The sequence below is a fragment of the Amblyomma mixtum genome, chromosome 1 (genome assembly GCF_055824585.1).
Source record: "Amblyomma mixtum isolate Tamu chromosome 1, ASM5582458v1, whole genome shotgun sequence".
Lineage (NCBI taxonomy): Eukaryota > Metazoa > Arthropoda > Arachnida > Ixodida > Ixodidae > Amblyomma > Amblyomma mixtum.
Window position 1 is genome coordinate 312,715,050 of NC_143012.1, and position 21,787 is coordinate 312,736,836.

The 21,787-nt window shown below is 44.5% G+C and overlaps 2 protein-coding genes across 3 annotated transcripts in view; one reads left to right on the top strand and one right to left on the bottom strand.

Moving 5' to 3' along the window:
• Window positions 1–629: 629 nt before the first annotated feature.
• On the bottom strand, window positions 630–20,455 carry dos (daughter of sevenless). Of its 2 annotated transcripts, XM_089566956.1 has the most exons (9): window positions 20,219–20,455; window positions 19,466–19,646; window positions 18,662–18,767; window positions 17,064–17,192; window positions 16,295–16,454; window positions 13,496–14,875; window positions 3,514–3,586; window positions 3,043–3,133; window positions 630–2,344 (listed from the first exon to the last, which is right to left on the bottom strand). In XM_089566956.1, exons 3-9 carry the CDS (start codon window positions 18,722–18,724, stop codon window positions 2,108–2,110), a joined length of 2,133 nt encoding a protein of 710 aa, XP_089423082.1. In that variant the 5' UTR covers window positions 18,725–18,767; window positions 19,466–19,646; window positions 20,219–20,455; the 3' UTR covers window positions 630–2,107. The 2 variants fall into 2 exon arrangements, with proteins under 2 accessions (XP_089423082.1, XP_089423083.1); XM_089566957.1 differs by lacking the exon at window positions 19,466–19,646.
• Window positions 19,167–21,787, top strand: part of LOC149372467 (calpain-D-like) — a 36,641-nt gene continuing 34,020 nt past the window's right edge. The window contains exon 1 of the mRNA XM_089566955.1: window positions 19,167–19,619. Coding sequence (XP_089423081.1) covers window positions 19,384–19,619 — 236 coding nt within the window. The 5' untranslated portion in view covers window positions 19,167–19,383. The remainder of the gene's footprint in view (window positions 19,620–21,787) is intronic.

Consider the following 21,787-nt stretch of genomic DNA (forward strand, 5'->3'; position numbering starts at 1 on the left):
GCCACCCCTGTGCAAAATTTTAGCCTGAACAAACAGTGAAGCCAATTTTTTTTTTTTTCATTCTCTAAGCGACTGAATGCGTGCTAGAGCGTGTGGACTGCGCTTTTCTAGTCTTCTTTTCCGCTTTTATGATTAGACGTGTTTTCTCCTCTCCACACTCTTTCACTTTTCCGATTGCCCGCCACATTCTCCTCCCGTCATCTGATTGGCCGCTCTCTCACCTCTTCACATTTCACTCAGCGGCACCAGACAAATTTTGCCACGATGGGGTAGTAATGTTAATGCATTAAGAACATAAGGGCATGCAAGGAGACTGAAATAGGCTTTTCTCCCTTACTAGGCAATATCGCTTGATGTCACCTTGTTTGCTTACGAGGGAACTAAAATAGACATTTTTCCCCACAAGACATCACTTGGTCTCCTAGTTCGTAAACAGCGAGAGGTCTATTTCGGTTCAAGAAATGTTGAGCTTTACACAATGAATTTGTGAAGGTATAATTAAATCTACATGCTTTGTGTTATCAGCCTCCATAAGTAATGTCGTACCATTCCATGGTAGGGCATAGTCATGTTGCATCTTAGGAGAGTTGCTTGTCAACATTAACAACAGTAGAAGCTTCTTTCTGCTGTACATTGCAATAAAAACCAAACCTTTATTTTAACACGAAGGACACTTTAAAGAATAGTTTTGTACAAACTTCAAGCATGAAGCAATGACATACAATTTATATATAAAAAGGGTCACACAGGACATGCATGCCATAGCAACATTTATAAAGCTTGCATGTAAATACCAACTGCAAATCCATCCCATTGCAGTTAGAGATCTTTGTACAATGTTCAAGTTGAGAGAGAACTTTCATTAAAAATGTGATCGATGCATCATAAACACCAGTTTGGTCAGGAATAAAATGCCTCTACAGAGCACTAATCTCTGTGTTAATATATAAAGACTTCATCAGTGCTGTCAACAAGTGCTTACGCTATTTGTTCAAGTAACCACGTCACTTTAAAATTGGTGGCGCGAAATCAGTATCTCCACACTAACACTGCAAGAGGTATTCCACTTGTTCAAAGGCACATCCCAGTGTTCACATTAAACTCCAGTAGCGATGATTCAATAGCTGATATCATGCAGCTCAATATCAACATTGTAACAAGTATCACATAGAACTGGCACTGAAACAATGATAAATGCACCATTACACCTATTCATGCACAGCAATGCGTAAAAATGCTTGAAACTGGAAGCCATCTAGCAAATACACCAATATAATGGCTACACAACTGTTCTAACAAATATACTATGTACAAGCTGCTTTGCAGCTATTAATAGCATTTAATGTTTGCATCAAACGCAACAAGATGGGAGCCTTTAAATAAATACCTGCAACTTGCATGTACGGCATGCTGCTTGATGCATTTGCAGAAACACTGCTTCAATGAACATGAAAACTAGACTCCCACTAAAAACAACTAAAATGCAGTAACCCAATATGAAGTATTTATCTCATCTGCACTGCACCATTCTAGGGCAGCTTGGCAACATCACTAACACAGGAGCAAGGGCGAGAGTGCCTTCAAGCCATTCAACAGTCGTAAATGTGGCACTGATGAAAGAGATCTGATATGCATTGGAACAGGAGTGATTATCAGGGGTGATTATGCATGACTATGCACGAGCTGATTCAGCAGCTCACAGCTGGGAGAGCAGGCAAAAATACGCTTCATCAAAACAGCCCCCTGCTGTCAAAAAGCCACCTAATACAACCTGAACGTAGGAGCACAAGTACTACATGCACAAATTGCAGAAGCTATTTCTGCTATATACTACCAATTCTAAAGATGATACCAACAAGGTCTGATTGGAAACGTGACAGACCCAACAGGTTCATGTTCTCCTATGGCACACCCACCCTTGCAATATCTGTTGTGTGGTCAGCTATTGAGAACTGAAACAGGTAAACCAAGTCTGCTTCACAGACTTCAGCATATGTCTTCTGGCCTGCTTGCTTTGGTACTTAAAACCATAAACCAATGGCGTCAGTGCAAATTTTAGCAAACCTTAACTGACCTACATACTCCAAGCAGGCGACTATACTCAAGTTCATTTGCATGGTTCACCATCCTTATGACTACGATAGGATTCTTCAACATCTTGCCGAGTCGTGTTGAACGCCCTGGTCTTGACGAAGTCCACTGTCCGGTACACAGTGCCTGTTCCACCGGTGCGTTGCTCTGGCGACCTTGGGCTCTGAGTTGGCCCTGGGTCCGAGTCAAGGCCCAAGTCAAGGTACTGGATCTCTCCTTTCTTCTTCGCTCCACTGCCAGCTTGCCTTATGCCCTGCAAAAGAGATAAATTGGAAACGGTAAAACGCCACTGTGTAAAAAAAGTAAAAAAAAAAAATTTACCATTCGTGCGAATAGCCTTACAACATTAAACACTAACTTTAGACTCACTGCAATCATTTAAAACATGCCGTGCCTTGGCTCTAAGCTATTTTCATACCTGCAAAAGCCTGTTGTTGGCAACAGTGCCTCACAGAATATATGCATTTGCATGATCCATTAAGCTGATGCAGGTGAGTGCGGCAATCAGAAAACGTGTCCAAAAATTAGAAAATGCAGCACAAAACATAGGACCAGAAAGAACTGGACAACACGCTGCAAAAGATTTATTAACTAGCGCAAGTCTCTGCCTTAACTCAAAAAATTTGTACTATTATAGGTCCAACACATTCCTGATGACAACATTCCTACAGACAAAAATTACAATGGTCCATATAAAACACAAGAGCCTGCTATCAGAAAGCCTCATCAAGAGAGCTGAAAATGTACGTCTGTAATGGCTTCGTAAATATATTAACAGACATCTACTGCCACTGCTGATGACAGCTAGCATATACTGTCATCCCGGTTCAACTTTCTGAGAGCAGACATGCTGAGGCGTCCATTGCTGTTCTGACCACTGAGCAAAACACGACCGATCGCCTCAGTTAAACAGTAAATTGTATGGCAAAAACTGTGCTGCAAAATGCGTACCAAGTCATCATTTGTGGAGTTTCGTCGACTGCCACTTGCATTTGACCAGCTGTCTTCATCAGGCGCCAACAGATCACCTTTGCTTCTCTGCCTGTATGTAAAAAAAAGAAAAGATAAAACAGCCTTTAGCCGACCCAAGCACTAAACACAGCTCTTGGCATGTAAGTACAGGAACTTGTACTTGTCTTCATACAGCACACCAAAATGGGGTTAAACTAGCATTTACCTGTCTCACACTGTAATGCACACCATTAAACAGCAAGCTATAGCAATCAGATTTAGGGGCTGTATGCCCAGCAAGTAATTAAATTACTAACTCTAACCATAGCTCAATACCAGCTTCTTGAATTATTTATGCCCTTGATAAATGCAGAATTATACAACAGCCAGAAGGAACACCTGCAGTCATGAATGTGACAGCACAAAGATCCGTTCTGGACTGCAAGTACTGAATGCTGGTACTTGTTGTACCTTGGCCTTGTTGAAGCCGGGTGGTTGTGGTTTCTGTTCACTGGAGGAGGAGCCAAGGGGAACACGTGGCCAGCTGGAACAACAAGACGGTTTCACTGTTACCAGCATCGAATTGGAGGGCTTTCCTCATACTCCACAAAGCTGTGACCTCAAAGACTAAAGACTACCACACGGGTAGATAATTTCAATAAATGAAAAAAAAAAAAATACCATTGTTAAAGTTAGTCACAGCATCCAAGGACCCTTGACAGTCTAGCAGACAAATGTTAAAAAGTACTTTTGATGTACCATCTATCACAAAATTTGCCTGGTCAAAGTGCCTGTAGCTGGAGTCGGATCACACACATCTCTTGGAATGAAGGACACATTAATTTATGCATGTGAGCTTGAGGGCTGTAGGTGAACATTTTTAGTTGCAAACAAGTGATTGGCAGCAATCGCTTCTCACCGAACATCCCTGCTCCTACCTCAATGTTGTCGTTAACATTTTTAGTTGCAAACAAGTGATTGGCAGCAATCGCTTCATCACCAAACATCACCGCTCCCACCTCAATGTTGTCATCAACATTTTTAGTTGCAAACAAGTGAGTGGCAGCGATTGTTGTCATCAACATTTTTAGTTGCAAACAAGTGAGTGGCAGCGATCGCTTAATCACCAAACATCCCTGCTCCCACCTCAATGTTGTCATCAACATTTTTAGTTGCGAACAAGTGATTGGCAGCAATTGCTTCATCACCAAACATCCCTGCTCCCACCTCAATTTTGCCATCAACATTTTTATTTGCAAACAAGTGAGTGGCCCCAAACATCGCTTCATCACCAAACATCCCTGCTCCCACCTCAATTTTGTCATCAACATTTTTAGTTGCAAACAAGTGATTGGCAGCAATTGCTTCATCACCAAACATCCCTGCTCCCACCTCAATTTTGCCATCAACATTTTTATTTGCAAACAAGTGAGTGGCCCCAAGCATCGCTTCATCACCAAACATCCCTGCTCCCACCTCAATTTTGTCATCAACATTTTTAGTTGCAAACAAGTGAGTGGCAGCAATCGCTTCATCGCCAAACACCCCTGCACCCACCTCGATCATAGGTGCATCAGCCTAAGATCTTTTGTGAAAGACTGCACAAACCATGCCTAGCACATGTCTGGGACACACCTCATATGTTAAAAGGGTCCTGGAAAACTAGATGTATGGTGTTCCTTCAGTTTGCCTTTCTTCGAATTTCAAAATTCTAAAAACTGATATGGCTATTACCAGCATACTGCTACAAATCTCCAATAGACGATATGCGAAATGCGCAGCGCCATCTCTCGACGCTCCGAGAACTAAGTCCTCCATGTTGGCACGGTACAGAAAACGAAACCGCTGCCCAGCGCTGGGTTAAAACGGCTGCGCTTCGTTTGAAAAGTAAAATGCCGATGCAGTGTTGCGCTACCCTCCCCACTGTGAAAAGACACTACGATGCGTGCCAGAACTAGGTGCGTTCCAGCTTTTCGCTTTTCTATTTTTTACTACTTCCCAACGTTTTAGTAACACAAAACGCCATGCGAGGTATCGTGTCAGCACGCGGATCAGTGCGCAGCTTTCACTTTCTGCGCTGATATTTGACAAATCTCTCGAGGTGATTTGCGTTTAAATTAAGATAAGGACCACAGCCTTTGTTGTCTCTGATCAAAATTAGAAGCCGATTTCGTGTATTTATCAACTCCCCGGTCGGGCGTGAATATATATAGACGCATACTTGAACAACGTAATAGAGAAGGTAATTTTTTTGAGCGGGCCAATCGCTCGTGCCGTGGCGAAATAAGTTCACTCGGAAGAACCATATGCCGATTACTGCTTAGTTTGCTACGTGTTCAGTTAAGTTTTTCCCGCGTTCAATTAGTTTTAGAAGGGCGAGCAAACTCTCTGGACCATGCGCATATGTTATGTGCGTTAAGGAGTCTTTGTGAACCAATACATCCTACGTATAAAAACTGAGGTGCGAATGCTTTATTTCTTGAGGATTCCTATACCTTCCATATCTGCGGCGACGAAAATCTAAAAAAAAAGAAGCGAATAATATAGCTACTTTATTATGAAGGAGGGACGCATTTCTAAGCTAGAAAGTTCGTGCAACAGTGTTCTGAAAACGCTTCAGGCCATCAGATTTTATTATCGTTGTGGCAAGTTTCAACAGCTTGCTTCGCAACAAAGCCATTTGTCCAAGTTTGGGAGTAAGCTAATTAAGTTTCGGAAGCAACCGAACATGCTAATTTCGCCCCTGCACACACAACTTGACCAGCGTATCGAGTCCGTGCAGGCACCTACAGCTGTACGCTCTTTCTCTAATCAAGCCGCCGCGGTAGCTCAGTGCTTATCTGAAAAAAAAAAAACTGCGTCTTTGCTTACATTTTGAATTATATGTGCTCACTTTCCTCTTGGTAATATCGATTGACAACATCACAATACTCGCTTCAACTGCGTCTTAAGCAAGACGCGGTTTCAACGAATTGCGGCGAAAATCAACCGACGCCGGGCTTTGAAACGGTGACGTTGAAAACCGCAGATGCGCATTGCACATTACAGTAAAGGAATCGAATTACGCAGCTGGTCGAGGGTCTTGTGTGATTATACTGCAATGCACGAAGCTCCTGGCGTCGGCGCGAACGAAAGTTCGCACTATCACAGAAGTTTGTCAACACACGTGCGCACTCACCGCAAAATAACCGCTCGCTACCCTACCAGATGAATTCACTTCCACCTGGGAATAAAATAGCCATGATAATGCGTGATCCTTGAACTGGTGCTTTAATGCGAGCATTAAAACGACAACAGCACACGGTCACGGTTCGACTTTCCAACCCACTTTCGAGTGCCGATTATTGCGATCATCAGCGCCAGACTTCAAGCAAGGCTGAGGACGCGGAAGGAGTAAGCTGGCGCTTATTGAAAGCACCTACATTTAGTCAAAGATCAGCTGTGAAAACAACGCAGCAGCTGAAGCTTGCCTGTTGAAATTCCACTCGCAAGAAGAAAGTACGCATAGCAAACGATGCACCAGCTCGACGAGCTCGACCGCGCCAAGATGGAAACCGGAAGTTATGGGCGCGGTGTTGCCAGACCGCCAAGCAATTTCGCATATCGTCTATTGCAACCAGTTGCCTAACTGTGATAGTCAAAAAGTTAATTATCAGAAATAAGTTAACCGGCTTACTACTTCAGACCATTCACTGGCTTTCCAGTGTCTTCCTACACTGGTAATACTTCACCACAAAATACATATTTATACCCAAAACTTTTGAAAACTACTTAGTCTTCCCTGAAACACCTGGTACATGTATGAATAGACAGACAGACAAATGACAGAATTCATTGCCATAGCAGGAAAACCCAGTGCAACTTTCACTCATTTTATGTGTTTGTAAGAATAATGCACGAAGCTTAAAAAAAAGAAAAAGAGCTAAATTTCACTGGTGACCAAACATTTTTTAACTAATTCAGCTGGTTGAAGTAACAAAACAAGACAGCTCTGCAGATTAAACTCAGGGACAAAAATGCCAGAATAATGTTTAGATGGCTCAAGACTGCTGGGCTGCATCCATAAGCAACCCTCTAGAAATCTTGCAGCTGCAGCGCTGATCGCTGCATACTATACCTGAACTCACTGCAGTCCTTTACTCTACATGGTTGTGCTTAAAGAGCATCTTGATAACAGTTCCGCGTTCACTTTACTTTTCATGGTAATCTACATCTGTTCTAAAGGCAGTGCAATTTTTGCAGTAAGCCACTACGTGCTACACAATTACTGCTGTCAGGTGCCAAGAAAGTGTGTAGATGTGCAAAGTAATCACAGTAGCACTGTCATATCCAAGCACTTCAGTTAGTTAGTTAGTTATATTGATTTTTATGGCGCAAAAGCAACTGAGGCTATGATGCGCCAAACACAAGGTTAGAGTTTTTGTTAATGGTGAAGCTTTTTTAAAAATACTTAGAGTTTGTTTAAAACGTTGGCTTCCTTGAGAAACCTAAAAATACATGAAATGTCAACCAGTGCTTGATCACCTAAGAGTAGCATGGGGTGTAATGGGATGCTTTCCCTGTAAAATGTTGTGAAATATTTCTTTCTTAGTTCTTCTATTTTTATGCATGAAATTAAAATGTGGTTCACTGTGAGTTCAGCACCACACATTTCACAGAGAGGTTTGTTTTGTTTGGCTAGCAGAAAGTTGTGCGTGAGGTGGGTGTGTCCAATGCGGAGCCGACATAAAATAACTTCGGTAAAACGTTCTTGATGCCTACATGATTGCCATTCCCCTAAAATTGGTTTCACAGAATTTAATTTGTTGTTTACGTGATCTTGCCATGCGGCCTGCCACTTATTTCTGAGTTTACTGTTGATAAACTTTAAGCAATCCCTGTGCGGTATGCTCACTTGTTTTATTTGGCCATTCCGGGCTTGTGCAGCCGCATACATCTGCTTTTTCATTACCTACGATTCCAACATGGCTAGGAACCCAGCAGAATTTAATGTTATGTTTTTGTTTTGTGATTTTAACAATGTTATGTATGATGTTACCTATTATGGGTTCAGCAGCATTTCTGGAGTGCAGTGCTTTGAGCATACTCAGGGAATCGGTGTAAATGATGCTATTTTTGATATTCTCTCTTACTATTTTTTCCACAGCTACAAAGATGGCATAACACTCAGCAGTAAAAACCGATGCGAATTCTGGTAGTCGCATTATCTGTTTGTTTTTTCCTTGGATTACTGCACTTCCAACGTGACTTTCTGTTTTTGAGCCATCGGTATAAAATTCAATGTAAGTGTCATACTTTTCTTGTAGTGCAAAGAATTCCTGTAATATGTACTCATTTGGCGTTTGCTTTTTATCTAAATGTGTCATTGTGAGGTCACATACTGAAGGCAGGCTGTACCATGGTGGTAAATATTCATTCCTTTGTGCAATATTCGGTAGGGCATCTAGTATTGTTAGCTCTTCACATTTATCTTCAAAGCGCAGCAGTAATGGTCTGATAGAATGTGGTTTGTTGATGAATAATCTTTTAGATGGGCACTTGGTGACAACTGGATGGCAGAGATGTTTCGGAAGAGAACGGATTTTTAAGACATATGAGCATGTAAGGGCGATTCTTCGATCCTCAAGAGCGGCTTCATTAGTTTCAACGTAAAGGCTAACTACTGGTGATGTTCTGTACGCTCCAGATGATAGGCGCAGACCAAGATTATGAATGGGGTCTAATCTTTTTAAGTAGGATGCTCTTGCCGAACCATATGCTATGCACCCGTAGTCCAGCTTGGAGCGCACCAGAGAGCGATATATTTGTAAAAGGCTTGCTCTATCGGACCCCCACCGCTTCCGTGAGAGAACTTTTAAGATATTGAGGGCTTGAGAAGCTTTCTTTTTAAGGTTGTTAATATGTGGTAGAAATGTGAGTTTCTTGTCGAATGTTACGCCTAAAAATTTGTGTTCTAGTTTAATTGGTAGCGCAGTGTGATTCAAGTGTAGATTGGGATCGACCTGTAGGCCTCGTCGCAATGAAAAAAGAACAGCTACTGTTTTTTGAGGAGAAAATTTAAACCCATTTATGTCTGCCCAAGCACCTAGTTTATTTAGTGTGATTTGTATTTGTCTCTCACAGGTTGATATGCTGGAGGACGTGCATGCTATTTGTAGGTCATCTACATAGACTGAATACATTATGGACTTGGGTATTACTTTAGCTAAGGAATTCATTTTTACTATGAAGAGTGTCGTGCTTAGAATGCACCCCTGGGGTACGCCGTTCTCTTGGGTGAAAGTCATGGAGAGAGTTGCTCCTAGGCGGACTCGGAATGTGCGGTTAGCCAGGAAGTCGTTCAAGCAGTTCAACATCCTGCCGCGGATACCTAGCTCTGCTAGGTCACGGAGGATGCCGAACTTCCACGTAGTATCGTAGGCCTTCTCCAAGTCGAAGAAGACCCCAATACAGTGCTGCTTGTGGATGAACGCCTCCCGGATGGTGTTTTCTAGACGGACAAGGTGATCTGTGGTCGAGCATGCTTTTTTGAACCCACATTGGTGTGTATCTAATAGTTGCCGAGATTCAAGTATGAAGGTCAATCTAATGTTTATTACACTTTCGAAAGATTTAGCAATGCAGCTGGTGAGGGCTATTGGTCTGTAACTGCTAGGACTTGTTGGTGGTTTTCCGGGTTTGAGAAAAGGTATTATGACTGCTTTTTTCCACTCGTCAGGTATATTGCCAGTTATCCAGATTTTATTAAAAAATTTTAACAGTGCCTCTACAGCAGCCTCGGAGAGATGTGCAAGCATAGCGTAATGCACGTTGTCTGGTCCCGGTGCTGTCTTTTTGCCAGAAGATAGTACCTTATTTAATTCTTCTAGTGTGAGAGGCTGGTTATAATCCTCATGAACACCTGCTCCAGATGGAAATTTTTGTTTTTCAGCTATTGCTTTGTGTTTTTGAAATGTGTTTGTGTAGTTGGATGAGCTTGAGATCTCAGCAAAATGCTCGCCCAGTATGTTGGCCTGTTCTTATAAAGATGTTTGTGTCCCGGGTGCTGTCAAGAGAGGAAGTGTGAAAGGGGTATGGTCACCAGTAAATTTACGCACTTTTTCCCACATTTTCTTTGATGTTATTGAACTATTTATTGAGGAGACATATTTCTGCCAAGAGGTTTTCTCTGCATTTCTTCGCACATACCGCGCTCTGGCTTTTGCCTTCTTAAAGGTGAGTAGGTTCTCTGCAGTGGGATATCGACGCAGAGCGCTCCAGGCTTTGTTTTGTTGTTTTTTTGCTAATGTGCATTCTTTTGTCCACCACACTTTGTGTTTCTTTTGTGAAAGTCCTGTTGTTTGTGGTATAGCGAGTGTTGCGGCCGATATTATGCATTCAGTAAACTTCTCATTAATTTCATCTGTGCTAAGGTCGTCACAAAATTCCTTTTCCAGAGTGGCATTTTTTGTAAAAAGTGACCAGTCGGCGAGCTGAATTTTCCAGCGCCGTGGCCTTGTGGGGATGATTGGAGCGGACGATGAGAGCCTGATGACGGTAGGTAAGTGATCGCTGCCCATGGGGTCATTTAAAACATCCCATTTAAAATCGTTAAAAATTAATGGTGATGCGAAAGCTAAATCGAGAGAGCTCATTTTGGCTGAGCTTGGACAGCAATATGTGGCTTTTCCCGTATTTAAAAGACAGACATTATTCGAAAGTATAAAATCTTCGATTGTTTGGCCTCTAGAGTCACAGCGTTCGCTTCCCCAAAACGGAGAGTGAGCGTTAAAATCGCCAACTACCAGAAATGGCTCCGGCAGTTCATCGATCAGGCCTTCTAGATCTTGGCATGTTAATGTGATGTGTGGGGGAAGATATACAGAACATATTGTAATGGTTTTGTAGCTGATGACGCCAACCGCAACCGCCTCAAGTTTTGTTTTCAGTTTGATTTCTTGAGCCGGGACGCCGCTTTGGATGATGATTGCGACGCCTCCCGAGAGTCTATTTGCATGTTCGCGATCACGCCTAAAAGTTGTATAATGTTTTAAGATATTTGAATGTTGTGGACCAAGATTGGTCTCCTGGAGACATAGGGCTAGAGGCATCACTGACCCTAGAATATGAGTTATATCACTGTAGTTCCTCAACATTCCTCTACAGTTCCACTGTATTATGAAAGCCATCTTAGTTTTGTGTTTGTACTGATTGAAAAGCTAGATCAAGTTGTTTATGGCCCCGTGGGGCCTGTCTTTTTTTGACCAATCCAGGGAGCTCCGCCGACCATCCGACGTGGACGGTGAGGGGCTGCCCGGGGTCGTGTCCATCGCCTCTGCAGAGGCACTGGACGACCGTGCAGGAGGCACATTGATTTTTGAGTTAGACCTCGACCTGTGGGAAGAGGTCTTTGGGCCCGCCGACCCGGGGGTCTGCGTCCCCTCCTTTGGGGTAGGCGAGTAGCATTAGCTACTCCACCAGACGGCGCGGATGGCCCCGCCCCAGGCTCACTACGTGTGACCTGGACAGGTGCCGAAGCCTGGTGTGGTGCGCCGCGCCCACGCACCACATCGGCGAAGTTTGTTTTTGCAGTGAAGGAGAATTTGTTTGTTTGAGAGTATTGCCTTCTTGCTTCTTTGAAAGAAATGTTTTGCGTAGTCTTGAGAGTAATGATTTCTTTTTCTTTCTTCCAGGACGGACAAGCCCTGGAGTAGGCAGCATGGTCGCCTTCACAATTTGCACACCGTGGGTTAGCAACACATTCTTCGGATTGGTGGTCCTTCGAAGAGCATTTTGCGCAAGTTTTGCGGCCGCGACAACTCTGTGAGCCGTGGCCAAATCTCTGGCAGTTGAAACATCTGCGTGGGTTGGGAATATACGGTCTTACATTTATTTTCAGGTAGCCTACTTCAATGGATTCGGGTAATGTGCTCATGTTGAATGTCAAGATCAGGTGTTTGGTGTCCACTTCTTTGCCATCCTTCCGGATTTTGATCCGGTGGACATCTATAACTTCTTGGTCAGTAAGTCCTTCGAGCATTTCCTTTTCAGAAAGGTGGACAAAATCTATTTCAGAAATGACGCCTCGTACAGTATTCAGAGACCGATGTGGGGTCACAGAGACAGGGATGTCCCCAATGGATACAATTGTTGCAACTTTTGAGTGTTGTGTGCTGTCGCGTAGTTCAAGAAGTAAGTCGCCACTGGCCATTTTTGACACCTTGTAGCCAAGGCCTAAGGCATCTGTCAAGCGTTTTGAGACTTGGAATGGGGATATTATCCTTGCTTGCGTTTCTTCTGCTTTGCTATGGATGACGTGAAATTTTGGAAATGATACTTTTCTTTTTTGAAAAAAGTCGTCTGCTTCGGTCCGCCCTCTCTTGAGAGAGCGATCAAGTTTTGAAAGGGGGGGAGCCATAAAAAATTGAGGTTTTTCGGTCATGGTGCCAGCCACCCACCATGAAGCCCAACAGGGGGACGCGACAGGAACTTGAAAGCAAGTCCTGCCCACGCCAGCTGTACACCTTAACTATAACCTAATATGACTCAACTCAGGGTAGTTGGTCACACACAGTTAACCCTCGCCGCCAGGAAAGAAGGAAAAAAACAAAGAAGAGAGGAGGATACAGGAAAGTTGTAAGAAAGGAAATAGGAAAGTGAAAGATAGAGGGGAGGATAGGAAAAGGCGACTGCCGATTTCCCCCGGTCGGGTCAGGCCGGAGGTGCCGTCTACAGGAAGCTGGGGCCAAAGTGGTGTGTTGCCTCCGCCGAGGGGCCTTAAGGGTCCAAACGCTCGGCATCGGCTCAACCACCAGGATCCCCTTTTCCCCGGACACGGCGATGCCACGCACGGCTAAGCGCGGATGCTCGGGTCCGTGATGATGCATTGTTCACCATCATCCCCCTGCGGGGATGTCCCTGCAGATGCTCGGGTTAACCCCGTGGTGTCGCCACTCACCAACGTCTGCATGCTGCAGACGCCTCCCTGCGGGGATCCAAGCACTTCATCACAATTTATGCTCTATTAATATACGCATGAAAAGGCAAACTGCCACTTTTTCAATACACTTAAGGAACTCGTTACCACTGCATACAAATCATGGTCTCTGCAGTGCAATACTGCAGAGAAACGTTTGACGCACTTATCAAAATATTCCCTTCACAGGCCCAGCATTACGCATTTCATTCATGCCTGCGTGCACAGGCGGCTATTACTGCTATGCAAAAAAAGAAAAAAGGCAATGCTGTTGAGTTTACTCAGTCGACTTAAGATTCCAGCAAGTATGGTGAATTCAGTTTCTTTAGAATTAAAACAAGCACTTAGCGCACAGTGCTACTAGCCCCCAGACCTTCCATGGACTGACAGATAAGATGCTACCCTGCTGCTGCAATGGCACAAAGATAATGTAAAACATTTTCCTTGCAAGCATTAAACAAACAAAAAAAACCATAGAAGCAACAAAAATGGGCGCACCTGGTGAAGTGCCTTCAGTGGAAGCTTTTCGTGGTTTGAGGCCGCGGTTGATGGCTGGTGGCACAGCAGCAAGGCTGGGTGTACCAGGACTAGTAGAAGAGACATTTGCATATGCACCGCTGGCGGGCACCTGCTGGGTGTCTCCATCGTCCTTAGCCGGAAACTCTGAAAATGATGGCCTGTACTCATAATTGAAGACGTTTTCGCGGCTGTTGAACATCCCCACTGGAGCATTGCAGTATGCATGTTTCCTCGACCCCGAGCCAGTTGGAGCAGGAATTGACATGTTCAGGCCATTGGGGCTTAACGTGGACTTCGGAAAGTCATATGTCTCGTCTAGTGATGACCCACGCGGAGGCAAAGGCAGGCCACTGAGCCCAGCTTTTGGAGCCATCTCAGTTGACCGGGGCAGGTCATATAGTTCGTACGGTCCCCGAGATGCTGACGCAGGAACGTCGTAAGGTTCATGGCGCAACACAGGTTGCGGGCACGGAGGAACGCTGTAGCCGTCATGCACCCCTCCGGCAGATCGCGGCACATCATACGAGTCCAGTGGCATCCGTGGTGGCTGTGAAGGAGCCGGTGGCACATCATATCCACTGGTTACTGGCCGGACTCTGATGTTGGCTGGCTTAGGTGGCCGCGGAGGTATAACTTCGTCACCTGTGATGTCCGCCGTGTGACCTGTACTATGGGAAGAGGGACGAGTAGGGGGACGGTCATAGGTTTCATCTGAAATATCTGTCTTAGCTGTTGCTGATGCAGAGGGTGCCCCTGTACCTGCCCGACCAACCTTGCGCAGCGTCAAACCCGCTCTCCCAAGGGTGTCCCCATTGTACACACTGGAGCTCTGAGAAGCTGCTGGCTCAAGAGCATCCTCTCCCCTACTTGCGGGTCGCAGTGGAGGTACAGGGTCGTAGTTGAGGGCCTGGCCACTTCCAGGCGCACACGGCTGTGGAGAGTCCTTTGGGTACGTGTTCCAATTAACCTTGGGAGGCGGAACAGTAGAATCAAGCAGACTGGCTCCTCCGCTCAGCTCTCGCGATGGCTTTTCAGGAGGTCGAGGCATTCGGCACATGGTATCCATGACAGGATCTGGAGAAGTTCGGCCTGTGCTGCAGCGAGGAGTGTCGTAGAAGTCGACCAGCTGTGACTCTGGACATGATCGCGGAAGCCCATTGCCAACAGGCTTTCCGGTGATGCATTCGCTGATGGGAATATATGGATTGGAGTCGTCCTTTGAAAGGCTCTCAGAGTGGTCAGTGGAAGTAGAGAGTGGCGCTGGCGCGGGTTCAGCAGGCACTGGACTTGCATCGGCCGGTAAAGACTGTTTGGGAGGCTTGGGTGATGGCTCAGGTTGTGCTCCTCCCGCGGCCCCTTCTGTTTGCAAAAATAACAGAAGTTGCGAGTGAATACAGGCAGAATTAGGTTGTCAAGGCAGGCAGCACAGAAGAGAATAGCACGGACCACCAGGTTAATTTGAAGCCAGCCTCGCATAATACCCAGTACGAGTGACAGATGGTCCAAATGGTCTGCCAAATGCTCTGCTTGGTTCATGCTCTCGTTGAATAGCTCCGCATTTAAAAATAATGTTCCAGAAATCCCTGGATAGCAGTTCTCATCCTAATAACAGGAAAATTACCTCAGTAGTTCCAATACATAAATCTGGCCCTCGAAATAGTGTGCTAAGCTACCATCCTGTTTCTTCTACCTCTTTCTGCTGCAAACTTCTCGAACATATCCTGTATTCATATCTAATGTAAAATTTTTACGCTTCCGGATTGTTAAATCCATACTAGCATGCATTTCGAAAGGGACTGTCCTGTGTCACACAGTTAACTGCATTTGCCCATCACTTAGCTGCAGCCCTAGATAAAAGTACCTCTATAGATTGAATTTCCTTTGATTTTTGGAAAGCATTTAATCTGGTCCCACGATATACTGACACAAAAATTATCATTTTACACTACAGATGGTTGCACAATTGCTTGAGTTGCGGAACACTTGTGCGCATGGACTGCATTCATGTTCTTTACTATTATTTTTAAACAACTGTGCTGCAATTTTTTCTTGTTTCATTCACCACAGTGTATTTTATATGTGTATAAAATAAGGGGCCTGTATTACACCCCTCAATATAATGCCATACTAGCACTGTGGGTACAAGATAAATAAATAAATAAAAATAAATAAACCTAAAATCTTTACCCACAGCAGTGGTTCAATGCCTAAGGTATTTTGCTACTAAGCATAAGGTTGCAAGCTCGATTCCAACATTGGGGGCTGAATATGGACGCAGGAGAGATGCAAAAATGCTTGTGCACCTGCCTGCCTGTTAAGAGAAGCTTACGCAGCAAAGGGGTAAAGTTCAGTGTTCAATAACATGGGAGTGAAAAGGTGAAGCTGGGCATAGACTATCAAACTTTTCCATTCACTCATTTCTAGAAAGGCCCCAATAACTAGATTTGTGGCACAGAAGCAACACAGAATGTGTGAAAGTGCCATCACTTGTTTGGATTTAAGTGCACATCAAAAAGAAACTCTCCCTAGCTCTTCTAACACTCGATAAATCTAGAGAGTGAAACAATGGGATGCTGTTCAGTCCCCAAGAATAGAAACATGTCCAGCAGAAAAATTTTGGGAAAGGTGCTGGAGAGAGATTGTGAACAGCAATTGCTTGGAGTGAAGCTGCAACAGAATAGCTGATGCCAATCTGATGCACGCTCATTGTACATGTCATTAGTACTCATGAAAAAGGTAGCGAGGAAGAGTGTAAATGGGAAGCATTAACCGTCTCACCTGCTTCAACCCGCATGCGCAGGCCGCACACCTTGCAGATGCAGTCCACCCACTTGTTCATGACTGCTTCCGAGTCGGCCACTAAGTAGTACGTTCGCTTCGCTGTCTTGATGTCAAACATGTATTTAGACTTTGTCACTACCTCCAGCTCCGCATCAACCTGAAAGCCAGACATAAAAACTTTGACATGCCTTCATGGGTAAACCTTTCACATACATGTCCTAGTCCAGTACTAAGGTGCTTATTCAGCGTTAGAAGCAACCAAAATAAGCTGCACTGATCAGTTTATTTTTAGTACTGAAACCCGGAGAACATGGCAGTGCTCAAGAAAAACAGTGAATTCGTGCTTTGTGCCTACTTCCTGCCCTTCATCTCTATGTTTTAGTGCTAACATGTTTTTTACCTTTGTTTTTAATGTTTTTAATATTTATTTCAAGCAGCCCATTGAGAAGAAACCACTCAAGACATTTTTCAATGACTGTTTTCCAGATGCTGAAATGTCTTCAATGGTTTCATGCTATTAAGAGACGGAGTGATAGGGTGAACTTCAGTAAGCACTGCTATTGGCCTCCATTCTCTTAGAATGCCTTCACTCTTCAGTGGGGGGAGTAACTTGTTCTTAGCATAAAGGTGGTAAACTGGGCAACAGAAGTTAAAAGGAAGCAAAATTATACCATATAAATAGAAATATATAATTATAGCAACTGTTTTGTATTTTGAAAGAAATTTTGCAAATAAACAATAAACGAACAACGACAGGCCTGCCTACCTGATCACACTGATCAAGGTCAATGGTACCCTTCAGCTTGCGGTATGACTGGTCTGTGTAGTACTCCAAGACATACTGTTGAGGAACTTGACCTGATGGTCGCAAGACAAACCAGCGTCTCCTCCATTTCTGCAGGTCAAAATCATCAAGGAATGCCATGTGTTAAAATGAAACAAGCACTAATTCCTTCATTAAGGGTTCAATCAACTCTACAGCACCTCCCTTTCTTTTTCGAATGCATTCTTGAACTTGCATCAAGTCAGATTCTTGATGCCAGCTGACTTCCAACAAAAACATGCAGTGTGAGCAGAAAGCAGCAAATTTCAGTGAAGCATTTTTATTTCCGATTTTTAGATATGTGCACTTTGCGTTATCATACCTCCCATTAAATTTTTGCGTAGAACTTAAGTTTCGTGCATGCAGCAAAAACCTTCCTGGGTTAAACTCTTTTTGCATACATAACCTTCACAGTATTTGTTGCTTGAAAAAGAATGAAACCTGGCAGCAAGCTTTCCTTAAAGAAAAAGACACCAAATGCGATGCACCTTAGCCAGTCAGCAACAGCCTGCAACCGACAGGCATATTTAGACGCATTCCCTCACCCTTAATACGATGTAAAGCGGCTACTAAATGGTGCGAGGAAGAGTTAAGCGACTGTCCTGCCGCATACAAATGGGTGTGCCACTAAAATGCTTCTTCTAGGCGCTTTATCAGCCGCCCGCACGGACGGCAGCAAACAGGGCGTTGCGCTCCCGGTTCGCCAGGTTCCGCCTTGATACTGCCTTATCAGGGAAGCACTTATTGTTCCGTTTTCTACACGGCCCCTTCCAGACGTTTCCGCGAACCGCTGGGTTTCCTAAAGGCGAAACAGCTCCCATCCCTCCTATTAAATCACTGCTGCTTTCTTAACGGGTTTTCTCACTTGCTTCATATCACGCGCAGACTTTCAGTGCTCTAATCCGCCTAGATGAGAGAGACCCTGCACGGCGCTAATCGAAGAGCAATGAGCAAGCTCTGATCGCAACATACCGTTCAACGAAGGAAAACACTGAGCGTTAACACTACAACACGCTGGCCGATCAAATTTTACTGCGTGCTCAAAACGGCGGACGCACGCAGTTAACTGGTTGCGGCAGTCGCTAGAAACACCCTTATTTCTTTAGCATTTTTTACGGCACCTGGCAGATAGACGTTGAAAGCCGCTAATGATCGACGCAAGGTCAGCTTGTTTCGACAACACCTCGAACAGCTGACATGTCCGCCACAACGCTGGCACGAACTCCGCGTGCGTACTCACTACAGCGATGAATCACAGATGTAGAGGTATGCGAGGCGGTGACTTCAAGGCAAACAAGGTAGCCGTCAAACAATACAAGGCGTCGACAGCGAAAAAAAACAGACAAGCACGCGAAGGAAATAGAGCAGCCTCACTCAAACCTGTTGTATTTCGTGCGACGTCGAGTAATCCGCTCTCTCCACGCGCTGGGACACGCGTCCACGAGCTTACTACCCGCATAACAGTTGAGCAATCAGAACTGAAAACGACAGGAAAGCGAGAGCATCGCCCAAAAACAATCATGAGAATGTGAAAAGCTTACAGCCCGTCGAATCCTTCGCTCCGGCGGAGATTTCACAAGCCAGCCTTCGTAGACAACCTCCATGGCACCGTCCTGGGTGCGAAGACTCTTGTTCCTCTTGAGCTTCCTACGTGCGATGGTTTATACGAAGCAGGTGAGTACAAGAAATCCAGCTTATCGGAAAAATCATTCTTCAAGCACTGTCACGTTTCCTCTGGCGAATCAGGCTGTCGAAAATGTTAAATACAACTCATGGCCTGTCCGTCCGTCCGTCCGTACATACAGGCCCTCACCCGCCTCGCCCCCTCGGATGCATCATGCCGGAAGTCATCACGCACAAAACTCAAGCACATTCATTTCACTTCGGCTATTTTCCTTACTCGTCTCCCTAAAAATCAGTGTGCAGGTAATATTTCCTGTCTACATTAAACAAAGGTCTAAAGATAAGAAAATAAAACCACCAGAAAAATTACAACGGCTCCGAAGCCGCCTGTCGTGCGCTATGGGAACTAACGACTAGCGATCCTAGCGAGCTAGCGACGCGCACGGATCTAGAAACCAACAACATTCAACATGGGTCGTGCTCTGTAAATCCTCATTTATCGGCGAGTAGCCCTAGCTCGCAATGATAGGCAGAATGTGGACCCTGTTTAGCTACTGTTTGCGCGGCCGCCGGAAAGTGAAAACAATTCATTAGTGCATTTCTGTGGCAGTTAGTTGAGCACAGTCGGATCGGATGCGCGATGGGTTCCAATGCGTCCGTACTGCAATGGCACTGCAAAAACTGTACCTCCATAAACCCGACAGACAGCGGATCTTGCATACGTTGTGGCGCAAGTCGAACCGTGCCCGAAGACGACGATGTATCCAGGGAACCATTGCCTCAAAACTCCAAGGATGGGTCTTCCAAATTCACTCTTACATCACGTCGCGTGGAGAGCCGAGTGGAGCCCGGAGCTTTTTCAGTTGCTCCCGAAAGGTAATTCGTTGATGTAGTGGTTCGAACCTGCATGTAGCCAGCATGACTGTTTCTTTCACGAAAGAAAAAAAAAATAAATAAACTCTGAATCAAGAAGCCTGTGCATGTTGTTTCTGCTGTGGTTTTTCCTTTTGAATTCGTAGAAGATACGCACGAACTTTGCTTACACTGGGTCACAGGTAGTGCCTAACAGCTGTGAATTACCTTGGAAGTAGCACATTTGTATTACCGCTCGCAACCGTTAGCGAGCCACATAGCGGCACACAAAAGCAAAGATATCGAAGAACTGCACATAAAGTTCACAGTGGGGAAATACTCGGCTATTTAATTATTCTTATTCAACTCTGTTCTTTTCTAGGCGCGTGCAGCTCCGAGCAGGCATTCGATTATCAGTTGAGTCGGTTGGACTACTTGTACCGCGTAGACTTGTGCCGCGTTGCTGTTCAACGCAGCAAAACAGGTAGTGCATACCAATACCCAAGTACTTATCGGTCAACGAACAAAACTCGAAATGAGCATATCGCGTGCTTCAATAGTAAGGCGGAACCGTACGCGCCAGACGCAGCGGATCGATTGTGCGTCACAGCTGATCGACTTACTCGAGGGTTTCGAGTCGCCCCTTATCTTGTTGGCCACGGGGAGGACACTGCACTGGGCTAGAGTCCACTGGGCGCGTTCTTCGCTCGATTTCTGCGGTATACGGCCCACCGCTGGCGAACAGTAGTAAACGAAGCGCGAGTATACGCAGCACACACCCGGTGAATTCCGTAAAAAGGCGGCCTCTCCCACGCGCGTGCACCAGTCGCAAAACTACCTGTGTCTGTTTTCGGCTTTCCCGTCGCGTGTAACGGCGCGGCAACGTCGTCTCCCACGCCCACGCGAGCGCGCTGTGCACCGCGCGATTTGGTTGAAATATGCTGATAACAAATTCGTGCGTGATTTGATTCGGGGATGCGCTCTCTGCGTAGGTTGCTTGTTTCAAATGCCAGGACTGCTCCAGGTGTATGATTTGTGGAATAAAGCTGTCAAAGCCACTTTCCCATGTAGTACAACTGAAATGAAGTTTAAATTATCAGCACTGCAGTGTTATGGGGAATGCATGTAGCGCGACAGGACAGCAGATAAATGGGACAAGCGCTGCTGTCAACTGGTTTTATTGACAGATGAAACACACATTTATACAGTTTGTCTAAGTGTATAATTTTAAATTAAGTTTTAAATGTAATTATAAATTATGTATAAATTATAAAACATTTATAAAACTGTATAAATGTGTGTGTTCCATCCATCAATAAAAGCAAAATGAACCAACTCGCCCTGCAGAAAGTGTTACAGCACAGCACTGCTTATCATAAAAAGACAGGTTGTTCCTGGTTGCAAAGCTGTGTGTGCAGTGCTAGGCTGCATATGGAGGACATGATGGTAAGGCTGTCACTTCTGCTTTATGTAGCTACGAATATGGATTAAGTGATTAATTTATGTCTTTGTTATCAGCTTTCTTTATTATGATTATTATATAGATGCCATGATGCTGTAATCGTTACATAATGTGTATATGAATGGACACTACTTATAGTAAAAAAAATATATATATATCCTGCACTTTTCCCTATAATTTAAGTGTCAAACACTTCAAACCTTTGTTCATGGAATGAAGTTTGTGTAGCCTGCATGTGCATGTCTGTTCAATATTCAAGCATTCTCGTATGCATAACTTCTTGTAAAAATGTGCTCGAAGCTGTTTCAGCCATTTAGTGAAGTACGCTGATGAGCTGATAATTGATATATTCGTGTTTTTATGAATTACTTTATGAAAGCTCAGAGTGGTTAGGCCCATCACTGTACTTCTCATCATGCACCACCATGTTTCTGTCAGATGGATTATCCCATGCCAAGTGACACAGCATCCTTGGTAACATCACTGATTTAGCTGGAAGAACTTCATGTTGATGGCAGTACAAAAGGGTGTTTCCCAAATTATTTTTCCATTTAAAATATTTGGTAGTTTGACGACGCTTTCATTTCCACTGCACACCTTGTACTGCAGGTGGTCTCATGTTGCTTTCTTTTTTTCTGAGAAACATTTTGGGGGCGACTTATTTTATGCTTTTCAAGGCAAGTCGATAAGATTTCTCTTACTGGTCAACAAAATTTTATTACAAATATTA